The sequence below is a fragment of the Anolis carolinensis genome, chromosome 3 (genome assembly GCF_035594765.1).
Source record: "Anolis carolinensis isolate JA03-04 chromosome 3, rAnoCar3.1.pri, whole genome shotgun sequence".
NCBI lineage: Eukaryota > Metazoa > Chordata > Lepidosauria > Squamata > Dactyloidae > Anolis > Anolis carolinensis.
Window position 1 is genome coordinate 216,077,835 of NC_085843.1, and position 13,658 is coordinate 216,091,492.

At 38.9% G+C, this 13,658-nt stretch overlaps 1 protein-coding gene across 2 annotated transcripts in view; it reads left to right on the forward strand.

The window, feature by feature from the left end:
- micu1 (mitochondrial calcium uptake 1) overlaps positions 1-13,658 on the forward strand; it is a 202,469-nt gene that overhangs the window by 72,133 nt on the left and 116,678 nt on the right. For both annotated transcript variants that reach the window (XR_010004610.1, XM_008106670.3), the window contains exon 6: positions 9,761-9,875. Coding sequence is in view for 1 of the 2 variants with exons in the window: in XM_008106670.3 (XP_008104877.1) it covers positions 9,761-9,875 (115 nt within the window). In the remaining variant the exon portion in view is untranslated. The remainder of the gene's footprint in view (positions 1-9,760; positions 9,876-13,658) is intronic.

Here is a 13,658-nt window from a genome sequence, read left to right on the forward strand (position 1 = left end):
CTCCTTTTACATATGAGGAAATTTTAGAGTAAATCCCTCCCCAGTCCTGCAAGTTCTGTTGAAATCCTTTTTCAAACTGAGCATATAGAGGAAAAGATAGGATAGAGTTCAGGATGTAGAAGCAGGAATGCACTATATCACTAGAACTAGTTCTAAAGATAGAAGCAAATCACCCTGGCTTAAAAAGTGATAATTTCCACTATTCCCTTTTTGTGGGATTATTTCAGATTTCCCAGTTTTTATTGGGAAGTAAGATATCTTTGAAAGAAAGGTCTCAAAACTATTTTAATATGTCTACACATTTTTAAAAAGCTGTTTGTCTATAAAACATGACATGATCTTGATAGCACATGCTGCCCCACCTGTCTTCAAGTTTGGCAATGGAATATTGTTCATGTCTACTCTGAAATAAGCCAATTCCAATCAAATTCACTCCCTGTTATGTGTGTACAGGATTAAATGCTGGGTTTGTCACACTTTTTGTGCTGGATACAATCAAGGATGGAGAATATACAAGCTTGTCTCTTCAGCTGGGAGTCTCCAAGGATTTATTTGACACATCATTAGTTATGAGGACATAGTATCTAGATCAGAAAGACAGGTGATGTTATTTTGAAATATTTAGCCTACTCAGAAATCAAAGGGAAATTTAAAAGTGTTTATGGCACACGTGTCAAAAGCGAGGACTGTGAGCCAAAACCAGCCCACCACATCATTTTACATGGCCCACAAAATTTTCAATGCCAGGGAACATAATTACATTTATTACAGCTGGCCCTTTGAAGGCAACCATAAGGCTGATGTGGCCTTTGGTGAAAATGAGTTTGACAACCCTGGTCTATTAGCCCATCTACTCTAAGCACTTAGGTTGATGTAGGTTTAGATCAATCCTGCAGCAGGTAAACACACATCTTGATGCAGACTTGTCCTGGGTTAACCTGTTTCTAGGGAACCCCTGAATCCTGCCCTATGATTCAGGTTTCCCCTGGCTTAGGGGCAGTGAAGACATTTGTGTCAGTTCCCAAGAGGAACTAGGTGCAACTGTCTTTACTGCCATACCACATTCCACAGGCTCATACGGTCTGGGGACATAGGATGCAGCCCCCTGTTGTTGTCCTCCCCCCCCCCCCCCCACATACACACACACTGTTGTAGCATGACATGGAATCTACTTGCTTCCTAGTGCCCTTCTAGACATCAGTGCTCTCACTCCCATCCCATCAGGATGCAGCTGGGATTCTCTGTGCCGTAGAGGGCCAGGGAATCCCTAAATTGGTTTCCCAGTAGCATCAAACTGTGTTTGGAGCATCTGACTGGTAAAGATTTCCTCTGGCCTCCAGCCTCTGAGGCAGTTGAGAAAATCCCAGTGCGGACACTATGCGAGTCCAATCCAGCATTGGGGACACTTGATTGGCCCCCCATTTGATGTCAGTATAGAAGGGCCCCAACTCTTATCTCTCTATGGGAACAAAGGGTGTATCTACACTGTAGAATTAATTCAGTTTTACAAGGTCTTCTTTCCCAAAGAGTTCTGGTGCCTCTTAAACTATAACCCCCATGATTCCATAGAACTGAGCCAGGACAGGTAAAGTGGTGTTAAATTGCAATGTGGGTTCACCCAAAGTATTAATACCCAAAGTATTAATTTAAAGAGTTTTATGCAGCATGTTAGAAAAAATAGCCCCTTTTATTTGAATTAAGCAATTTCCCAAATTACCAATAGAGATGGATAGTGTCTTTTTAGTAAAGCAAAATGTCTCCTCAAATGTCCTTTTAAGAACTGAAATATTTCTTGTCCAGTAATGGTTGTCAGTCCTTGAGCCATATTCATTTGTGTCTGGGAATTCCTACTGTTCAGCGAAGTCTTGTGTATATATTCTTAGGAGCAATTTATTGAGTTGAACCATCAAGAACATATTTACTCCTAATTTCAGCTATAGGGATAAATAATAGATCAGGACTCTAGTAGGCTTTGTAGCCAAGTAGATAACTTTAAATTAGGTGCACATTGCACAGTTAACAAAACAGAAGTGGTCAATAGGGACTGAAAGAGAATGGCATTACAGCACTCAAATACACACAATCTTAAGTAGTCATATTTCTCCCCCATAGATATGTAGGTTTTGCAATTCGAAGTAATGCACAGAATACCAAAAAGGTAATAGTATTCTAAATCTAATAATTAAAGCTGATGGGAATATTTTATAACCACATTACAACTTCATCTCATGAAATGTGGTATATATTATTTAGATTTGGGTGAGAAACCGATATAATGACTGCTTAAGATGATCACATTGTTGGGGTGGGGGGGTGGGGTATGAAAGCATTGACATTAATAGCATGGGCAATATCACTAAACATTCACCTCCTTTTCTCATGGTGCAATACAAATGGTCAATTTTACATGAATTTTGTGTAACACCATTGTCTGATTAAGGTGCAGAGATGCTGTTCATCAAAGTAGCTGTTTCATGTACCAGTTAATACTGAAGTGGATTTAACTAAGCTCTTCAAAATGTTTGATGCTATAATGAACTTAGGATTGCTACCTATTTGTAATTTTTAGTGTACTCATATTTGGGAAACTCTGTGCATAATAAATTAAAAACAACGGATTGGATCCAAACCTGAACTCAGCAAAGTTTTGCGGGGTGTGGTAGAAATGGATGGAGAGATGGTTTCTCTTTGATTCTCCCAACACCATTCCCATGCTGTTGTGAAAGATTCAGAGGCTACCGTATAGAGCAATGGTTCTCAACCTGGGGTCCCCAGATGATGTTGGCCCACAACTCTCAGAAATCCCAGACAGTTTATCAGCTGTTAGGATTTCTGGGAGTTGAAGGCCAAAAACATCTGGTTGACAACCACTGCTATAGGGTGAGGACTGAAGAAACCCAGACCATCACCTTCCTCCAGCAGGAAGCAATTGCTGTAATCTGGTTCCTACTGAATTGAAGGGGGCTTCCATTTGTAGAAGACCATATCCAATGAATCAAAAGAGGATTTGTGCGAATATTTTCTCTGGACATGGAAATATATATTTATTTAATAATAAGTAATAATATATAATTAAAAGAGCAAGGCTGTGATTTAATTTTGTTTTGTTTGTTATTTTGCCATCCATTCTGAAAACCGAAATCTATATGGTGGAAAATACAGGACTATAGAAGCCATTTGGTGTTGTTTACCTGTTTTCTCTTATTAAGTATTTAACAATTAATATAAAATAGAATCATGACCATTATTTTTACTGTACGTCCTTTGGCGTTCTACCTGTTCCACATTCCTTATGTGACAGTCCATCATTCATCAGGTAAAAAGGTGGCAATCCTACTTTGTCCTAATAACAGTTTTGAAACTTTCAAACATTTTCTTCTTTAGTAAAGAAGACATGTGCAACCTATATCTATAAAGGATATTTTTTTATTCAAGCATATGTATATCTTGGCTTACAACAGTCAGATAAATACAATCATTTTGCAATACTGCAAATATCCATTTGGCCTCTAAATACAGGAGTGTTGAATCATTTGTGAGCCATATCCATTCTGCACTCAGATTATTCAATGGTAGACAAATTTGGTCCAGACCCATTTTTCCCCCTGTAAAACATTCCGGGGACCATGTAAACCTCCAAAATACTAGAAAATAAAGATGAACGTAAACATGAAATGGCCTGAAAGTCACTTCAGAATTTGAAAATGTTTTCTTTTAAGATATATGACTATATAGGACAGGGGATGACTACAACCAGCTTACACATGAACCACCTGCCCTTAGAGCAATGGTTCTCAACTTGGGGTCCCCAGATACTTTTGGCCTACAACTCCCAGAAATCCCAACCTGTTTACCAGCTCTTAGGCTTTCTGGGAATTGAAGGCCAAAAACATCTGGGGACCCCAGGTTGAGAACCACTGCCTTAGAGGCTTCCAAGAGAGATAGTTCACTTTTCTTTTTTCCTTTTTTTTTTTGCCTCTGCAAACTGTCTTCAGGAATACAAAAACAGATAGAGGACCACACTTGGTTCACCTTGGTCTGTATATAACAAACGATATTGGAAACAATATTGATGGGCCAAGATTAAAAGAACCAGATGGATAAGTCTGAACTTGGAAACGTTACCTCTTTTGAACAACAAATCCGCAATTCCCGCAGCCAATGTCTGTGCTGATTGTGGAGAGAGAGTTGTTCATGGAAATGTAATCTGAAAAAGTATTTTTTTTCCAAACCCTGATCTGACTCTACAAAGCAGGTTCTTGTAGTTTTAAAATTAGATGTAAGGTACATGATGGGAGATATTTTGGATCCAGTAGGCATTTGAAAACATCTAATTTTTGTCAGTATAGGGGCTACAGTCAACTTGAATGATGTGGCATGGTAAGCCTTTTGTGCCTAGAGCAGGCATGGGCAAACTTTGGCCTTTGGACTTCAACTTCTATTCCTAACAGCCTACTGGCTGTTAGGAATTGTGGGAGTTGGAGTCCAAAACACCTGGAGGGCTGAAGTTTGCCAATGCTTGATTTAGAGCCTATGACCTCTCAAGTTTCTGATGTTGTTGAAAGGGCATTTGCTGTCTTTTCCCTCATCATTAGGAAGAATCTGGCTCAGGACTTGAAGTACATGGGAATAGGTGGGAAAACATTTGCTTGCCTCCCTTTTCAAAGATGAGCTGATACAGCCCCCCCCCCCCCCTTTACCCTTTGTCTTCTTGGCTTTCTGAAATGGGCTCAAGGGTTATACGTGGATTTCCCCCCTCGGGTTACAACATGATGACTGGTGTTACATTACCATTGTATTTTGGAAAGTGAACACTTTGAAGCACTGCCTTCAGTGGTTCCATTTAATATATTGGACAACATGGGCATTCACAAGTGTATTTGCTGTCATTTTGACAGATGGTTTGTTTTGTTATGTCTTAAAGTAGCTTTTCCTGCATGGTCCATGTGCAGCAACATCTGCAAGAAGCATTGCTTTGATTGTTCTCTGAGCTGGCCATCTAAATCCATTTGGCTTAAAATGAATTGTTAACCTCTTCTCGTATATGCACATTCTTGCTTGTGTCAGTATATATAATGAAAGAATATTCAACTGATGTATGCATATGTCTGTATGCCTGTCTTGTATGCTTGAGTCTAACAGGATTATACTACTCCAGAATATTACTATAAATAGGCTGTTTCCTAACAGGTAGATCACTTTTGCACACTTTGCTGTAAGGTGGACTTCAGACAACACTCCAAACAGACTAGGATGATTAATTTGGAAAATCTTTCATTTTTCTTTTTGATCAAAGAAAAAAATTTTTTGGAAGGGGGAGTTTAATATTATTTGACAAATTTAAATTAGCATTGTAGCTGGAAGGCAAAATCCAGCTGCAGATGACCTGCCAGTATGGAGAGTTGTACTGAAATCATTTTACTTATTATTAACACTACTGATTTTGAGAGTAACCTCCATGTTATATCAATAGCGGCCTAATATATTTACCACTAACACGATACACACAATTTACTGTTTTTTTTCTATCACAATTTGCATGTTGAGTTTGCTTCTTAAATTATCCAACTTCAGTTCCAAGAATAATAATGCATTGTGCAGTGATATTTCAAAAAATAAAACAAAGAAGGAAGGAAGGAAAATCAGAGGATAATGGTGTCATGATTTGGAGAGCTCAGTTTTATACAGAAGTGAGAATACTATTTAATAGAGTGTGCTTGAACAATTGCTTTTATGCCCGTAGAATTAATATACCTTGCAGAATTATAGAATAGAATAAGAATAGGAAGATCCCTCAGAACATGATGTTCAGAAATCTAAACTCTAATATGCATTTTGTATTCTGACCATGATTAGGTAATTCTAATTATAATATACCAGTTGCTGTTGCTTTTATCTTAGGAAATAATAAAAATTCCAGTAGAAGTTTGACATAGAATTTCAAATCATTTCGGTTGACCACGTTTTTTTTCCTGGTCTGTTAGTTCCCTAAAAATTCAATTATCTGAGAAAAACAAATCAAGGGGAGAATTGATTACTGATGAGTTTTCCTTTGTTTAATTTTTAAAGTCCCATAACCATACCTAATAGCATGGCTAAACATGGAAAATATTCTCTGGGGGAAAAAATCCGCTTGAGATGAAGAAGTTAAATGTGTAAGGAATCAAAAGTACAGAAACACAGTCTAAATTTTCGCATTGCAAGATATTAACATGATGGAAAGAGAATAGTATTGTAGGCAATCTATCCAGTGCACAACCAAAGAAGAAAACAGAATGGTAAATGTTATTGAGGTTTACAGAACTTGTCTTATAAACTCATATATGATAGTTCTTTATTAATAATTGTAGTTTTTAAAACAAGCAAAACCTTAAGTGCTAGAATTCAGGTCCTGGATCCAAGACCTGTTCTAGGTTCAACTTTAAGGCTTTTGATGAATTTCTTGAATAGCTTGTAAGATGGACTTTGTGATCAGAAAGGGTGAAGTCATGGTTGCATATCGTATATGGGTACCAGATATCCATACTCGTTTTTATATAGTTTATGGAATCTTTTCATAAATGCATACTGTATATAGTCATATATAAATAAATAAAAATTAGTCAAGCAATGTGTTTTAAGGCATTGAATAATTGCAATATGTAAATAGCCTTGAGTCCCCTTGCGGGTAGAGAAAGGTGAGGGGTATAAATAAATAAATAGACCTCAAAAAAACCTGAGCCAATTTATCCACAGGTCAATGTAAGTACTGTCTTTAAAAAAAAGGAACCACCCTGTTATCTGAATGACAGTGTTGCATCAAATGTGCCATTGAATAGGCAAAAGGGAGAGCTTAGTTCGCTCTGGGAGAATCTAAATGAAGTACCAATCCCTTCTGTTCTCTCCACCGTAGTGTCACTTTTGGCTTCTTTGGGGTGGCAGCCAAGGAGCCAGAGTTGACTTATTAAAGAGCCTTATCAAAATTTGGGACCCAAAATCTGTCCTTGATTTATATGTGTTGCTGATTTATGTACGAATGTACAGCAGAGTCTCACTTATTCAACATAAACGGGCCAGCAGAACATTGGATAAGCCAAAATGTTGGATAATAAGGAGGGATTAAGGAAAAGCCTATTAAACGTTAAATTACATTATGATTTTACAAACTGAGCACCAAAACATCATGTTTTACAACAAGTTTGCCACTTGTTTGGGAGTATGGCTGCACTTGTGTTGTTGTTGGGCGTGTTGGCCCGCTGCACATTGCTGCCTAGAGAAACAGCTGTGGATCTAGGCAGGAGGCAAACTGTGTTGGATAATACAGAATGTTGGATGAGCAAAGGTTGGATAAACGAGACTCTACTGTATACAGTAATTCAGGTAATTTTGAAATCTTAAAGTAGACGTTTTAATTCAAGGTTTGAGTTTCATAGTAGAATTGTGTGATATGCAATTAGAAACAAATTGGAGACCCTTGCTGTCTTTTCTGCGACTATTGTTAGCATTTGTTAACACCTTTCAAGAGATGCTATTGCTTTCACAAGTCCCAAAATAGCCTGAGTAGTGGGCAAATGCTTGTTTACTGCATCTATTTATCATTTATTATTTTGGGCTTCCCGAAAAGTGTTTGCACAGATAACAGGTTCTAACACTTATTTCACACTTGACATTTTAACCATCCTGTTTCCTCAAAAGACTTGTGTGCATCTCTGTGCAAGTTTGATAGGTTATGAGTTTGATTAGAATGTGTAATTATGATCAGTGTGATTATTCTTTCCCATTGTCACTTTGGGAACCAGATAACGCCTGGTTTTTGTCTACTGTAATTCTTAAAATGCCAGATAATAGTCTGGCTTTTATCTAATTTTTAAAATTGTCTTCTGTTTAAGACACGAATGATACAGTAACCTTGTTAGGCATTTGAATGTTTGAAAGAATCAACTTTCTTGTCTATATTTCTTAATTAAGAACATAAAGTAATCAGGGTAGTTAATTGCTCCAGACTTCCTTTGTTCTTCAGATATCACACATCAACAGATACTGTGATGATGTTAATGTGCTGTGAGTGTCATTGCTTAACAAATTGTCTTTCCTTTGTCTTATATATGATGGGATCCTCGCTAGACAGAGGTAACAGATAGGGGACAGTTGTATAACTGGACCCTGGTGTGCTGTTGGTGGTGTCCTTTGTTCCCTAAACTGCTCCTATGCGTCAGCTTGTGATTTCTGTGCTTCTCTGCCTGCATGATTTCAAACACATTAACCACAACTCCACTTTAATATTTCTCTTTCCCTTCTCTGTGTGTCTGGTTTGTGTGTGTGTGTGTGTGTGACATATCTTCTAATTCTACAGAAATAGTTTGCTATTTTGAAAGCTTAGAACCCAACCTCTAACCCATTTAGTCCATCCTTTTTGGTCTTTAAAACTTCAGAAGACATTTTTAATGATTTTCAGTTGAAGAATGAAATTTAGGAAAACCATGTGCTCCTCATACGGATTCTGTCAGAATTACAGTTGCTATCATCCCTTTGTTTACTTTACCATGGTTTGGAGTGGATGCTACACTACTAATCTCTTAACCCTGGTCTTGACATTGACATTGAGAGTAGGGCATAGAGGTGTGTTTCTATCACATCCTTTCTTTCTGTTGGAGGAAATGTCTTTTCTTCAGTTTTTCTCTTTCTGATATTGACAAAAGTTTTGCTTTACAGGTGTTAAACCTGATTAAGAGCAACCCTTGAAACCATTAAGTGTAAACCTTCTTCAAATGTTTCTATAACATTTAACATACAGTAAAATTATAGTTCTGTCCTTGACCTTCTTCCAGTAGTTTAAGTAGATTTAAGAATCAAGTGGGGGCCCTAGTGGCTCAGTGTGTTAAAGCACTGAGCTGCTGAACTTGCAGACAAAAAGGTTGCAGGTTTGAATCAAGGGAGCGGAGTGAGCACCCGCTGTTAGCCCCAGCTTCTGCCAACTTAGCAGTTCGAAAACATGCAAATGTGAGTAGATCAATAGGTACTGCTCCAATGGGATGTTAACGGCGTTCCATGCAGTCATGCTGGCCACATGACTTTGGAGGTGTCTACGGACAACGCCGGCTCTTCAGCTTAGAAATGAAGATGAGCACCAACCCCTCAGAGTTGGATACGACTGGACTTAATGTCAGGAGAAAACCTTTACCTAAGAATTAAGCACTATTCATTCTGTACCTGGCCTTCATTTCTCCAGTGAACAATGTGGAAGTAGTTGCTGTTTAGGTTATTCTGGACAGAGGAATTCAGTCCTATGTGCTAATACATTCTTTTTAAAGAAATAAAGATTCAGAAAACTGTTGGTGAAATGCCTTCCTGACAGAGTGTTAAAATGGCAACAGAGATCCTTTGGAATGTCCTGTCATTCAAACTGTTAAATTGACAAGGAACAGCGAACCCTGTCTTGCCTTGACAGATTTGCTTTAAAAGTATTAACAACACAGTCCTATGTATATTTACTCAGTAGTTAGTCCTACTGTGTTTAACGGAGTTTTCTCCCTGGTTTGTATGCACAGGATAGCATTCTGCTGCACATTATACAATAAATTTTGATTCTTAGCTTTTAATCTTCAAGAAACATCTGACAGATTTAAAGGCTAAAAAGGATTTTGGAATGATAACAAGAAGGGCGTATTTGGGGAAATGGATGGGTAGAGGCCATGTTTAAAGTGTAAAATGCACAATACTATATTTACTGACTGTATTTTTCTTTTCTTGGGATTGTGGCACTGTTGATTTCTTAAAATAGAGAATCTCCCAGGAACGTGAAAAGTTTGCAGATGAAGACAGCATCTTTTATGCACTTGGAGAATGTGGCCTGATCTCCTTTTCTGACTACATCTTCCTCACAACCGTTCTCTCTAGTAAGTGCATATTTTTATTCCATACTTTTTCCATAATACAGATGAGTTCTTAATCCTTAAATTTACATTTAGCCTGACATTTAGTGGGGTTTTAGTTTATGCAAGTCAGTGGTTCCCAACCTTTGGGGCTCCAGGTATTTTGTACTTCAGCTCCCAAATTCCTAACAGCTGGTAAGATAGCTGGAATTTCTGAGAGCTGAAGTCCAAAACACCTGGAGGCCCAAAGATTGGGAACCACTGATGTAAGTCAATTGCAGTTCTTCCTCATGGTCTCTTTGAATTACATGGGTCATTTTGTACCTGTGCAGCCTCATCCTCAGAAACATCTAAAGCTAATCTGCCTTTGTGGCTGGACAATATATGTTGCACTTCACATGCTAGTGTTCTTACTAGCAAATTATGATTTTATGTCCACCACAATCACCACTTTAGAGTTTAACCTACCATGTTTCCCCAAAAATTAGATGCTGTCTTATATTTATTTTTCCTCAAGAAGATACACTATGGCTTATTTTCAGGGGATGTCATATTTTTATTAAGTACTAGCTTGGATACCTGGCAATGCCTGGGTTATTTCAAAAGGGTCTTATTTATTTTTGGATGTTAAGTAATATCAGTTTGGTCATATGTTCTGCTATTTTTAGGGGGAAAAACTCAGTCTTTATTTTTGTTTTTTATGAATGCGCCCATTAGAAAATGCATAAGGATGGGGGTGAACTACAATTCCTAAAAATCTTGGGTCAATCATCCCAAAAATCCCCCAGTATTCACAGTTGGCCATGTTGGATCTGTGTGCCAAGTTTGGGCCAGGTCCATCATCTGCTGGGTTCAATGTTCTTTGGATAAGAGTGAACTAAAACTCCCAGATTCCCAGAGCAATCACCCCGAAACCGTGACAGTATTCACAGTTGGCCATGTTGGGCCTGTGTGCCAAGTTTGGTCTAGATCTGACATTGGCTGAGTTCAGTGTTTTCTGAATATGGGTGAACTGTATCTCCCACATGCCAAATTTAATCACCCTGAAACCCCCTCCAGTATACAAAGTTGGTCATGTGGCAAGTTTGGTCCAGATCCGTTGTCGACTGAATTCATTGTTTTCTGGATAAGAGTGAACTACAACTCCCAGATTCCTAGGGTAATCTTCCTGAAACATCTGCCAGGATTCACAGTTGACCATGTTGAGTCTGTGTGGCAAGTTTGGTCCAGATCCATCATCTGCTGGATTCAATATTTCTGAATACGAATGAACTATAAGTCTCTGATGCCATGGTCAATCACCCGCAAAGCCTGCCAGTATTCACAGGTGGCCATGTTGGGTCTGTGTGCCAAGTTTGGTCCAGATCCGTCACTTGATCGGTTCAGTGTTCTCTGAATACAGGTGAACTATAACTCTCTGGTGCCAAAGTCAATCATCCACAAAGCCTGCCAGTATTCACAGTTTGCCATGTTGGGTCTGTGTGCTAAGTTTGGTCCCGATCCATCATTTGTTGGATTCAGTGTTCTCTGAATATGGGTGAACTATAACTCTCTGATGCCAAGGTCAATCACCCCAAGTTGGCAGCGTTGGATCTGTGTGCCAAGTTAGTTTCAGGTCCACCATTGGTGGGGTTCAGAGTGCTATTAGATTGCTGGTGAGCTATACATCCTAGTCCCTAAAACTCCTATAAAATCATGGTAAATTCTCCCCAAGCCTCTCATGTACATTAGTTACTGATCAATTCCTCTGTTTGCTGTTTGCCATAGGAAAGGGTAGGGAAGGGCTAAGTGAGACACAGTGGGCATGGTCATGCAAATGGAGAGAGAAAGGAACACTGGGATGTGCTCACTGTAACCTGCAATGTCCTGGGAGGGAGTGACTTGGTGCCTCCACAGCACTGGGAACTATAACCTGTTTGTGGAGGCCGGTGGCTGCCTGTGTGAGCGGACACCCATGCCACATTCACACATACAGATTTTCACTGTTATTATGTGTATAGATGGTCTTTTCTTGTCCACCAACCTTCCGTTTTCCGTTCTTGAGTTGGGAGTGTAGTAACTGCTTTGGGAGATGGTGATCGGGCATTCGAACAACGTGGTCAGTCCAGCAGAGTTGATGGTATATGAGCATCACTTCAGTGCTGGTGGTCTTTGTTTCTTCCAGCATGCTGACATTTGTCTGCCTGTCTTCCCAAGAGATTTGCAGGATTCTTTGGAGGCAACACTGATGGAATCATTCCAGGAGTTGACTGTAATGTCTGTAGACAGTCCATGTTTCGCAGGTGTATAACAGGGTTGGGAGGACAATAGCTATAAACAAGCACCTTGGTATTCTTACAGATGTCCCAATCCTCAAACACTCTCTGCTTCATTCTGAAAAATGGTGCACTCACAGAGCTCAGGTGGCATTGTATTTCAGGGTCAATGTTAACTTTTGTGGAGAGGTGGCTGCCAAGGTAGCAGAAATGGTCAACATTTTCTAACATTACACCATTAAGCTGTATTTCTGGCATTGCAGAAGGATTAGCTGGTGCCCGCTGGAAGAGCACTTTGGTTTTCTTGATGTTCAGTGAGAGGCTGAGCTTCTTGTATTTTTCTGCAAAGGTGTTTAGAGTGGCTTGTAGGGACCATGAAAATAAACAAAATCTGATTAGCAGTATTAAATAAACACCAGAATCAAGACAGTAAATAAAGAACACCATTCAGAAGCAGTGGAATCCCAGACAGCAAACAATCAAGTGCCAGTTCACACCTCCCAAACAAAGGATGCCTCCAGACACCAACATCCCTCACTGATTGACTTTGTAGCTATAACGCAATTGAATGCCAATCAAGGTGGCCAATTGCAACATTCAAACAGACCTAAGTTATTTCTCTGACCCTGGACAGTCCACAGATATATAAACCTCACTTTCCTAGTTTCCAACAGACCTCACAACATCTGAGGATGCCTGCCATAGATGTGGACAAAATGTCAGGAGAGAATACTTCTGGAACATGGTCATACAGCTCAGAAAACTCACAGCAACCCAGTGATTTCAGCCATGAAAGCCTTTGACAACACAATGATTACAGTGCACTATGTTTAGTGATGATAAAGGGCTAAGTATAATATTAGTCCAACATGGTTATGAACAGGACCTGTTAATCACACCCAAATTAAGTCCCATTGATATGGCCATGTATGGAAACGGATGCAACTCTTCATGTGCAAAATGCAAATTAAAACTCAGAATAAAGGGATGCTGATACCAGACAGAATCATTTTTTGAATGTTTAACTGAGCAACAAATGCAGAAGCACAATTTGATGGTGTCTCTGCTGAAAGACTTTGAAGTGTGGAGTTGCATTTTGTTTTACATTTATTCCATTGATATGCAGCTGCCCTATAAAATGGACAACTCTGAATTTACTATTTTACTATGTGGTAGAGTCATGAGATTAATACACAGCTTCCATAAAAAAGAATATTTCAGACAAATATATATCAAAGAAATGAACTGGCAAAACCACCTCTGAGTATGCCTTTCCTAAGAAAACACTATGAAATTTACAGGATCACCATAAGGGGACACGTAACATGAAGGCAGGCCACATACCTACTGTATGTGCATAAATATCAGACACATAAAAAGGACAGTGTTTACTTTTACTTAGTGAAGCTAATAAAAATAATTGTAAAATGGATATTCACACGTTGTTTTCTGCACAGATACAAGCTTATGAGGACTTACATGCACAGGAAATTGACCTGCAAACAAGTATTATGCTGTTGGGTCATATTAAAGAAATTGAAGTCTAGCAATA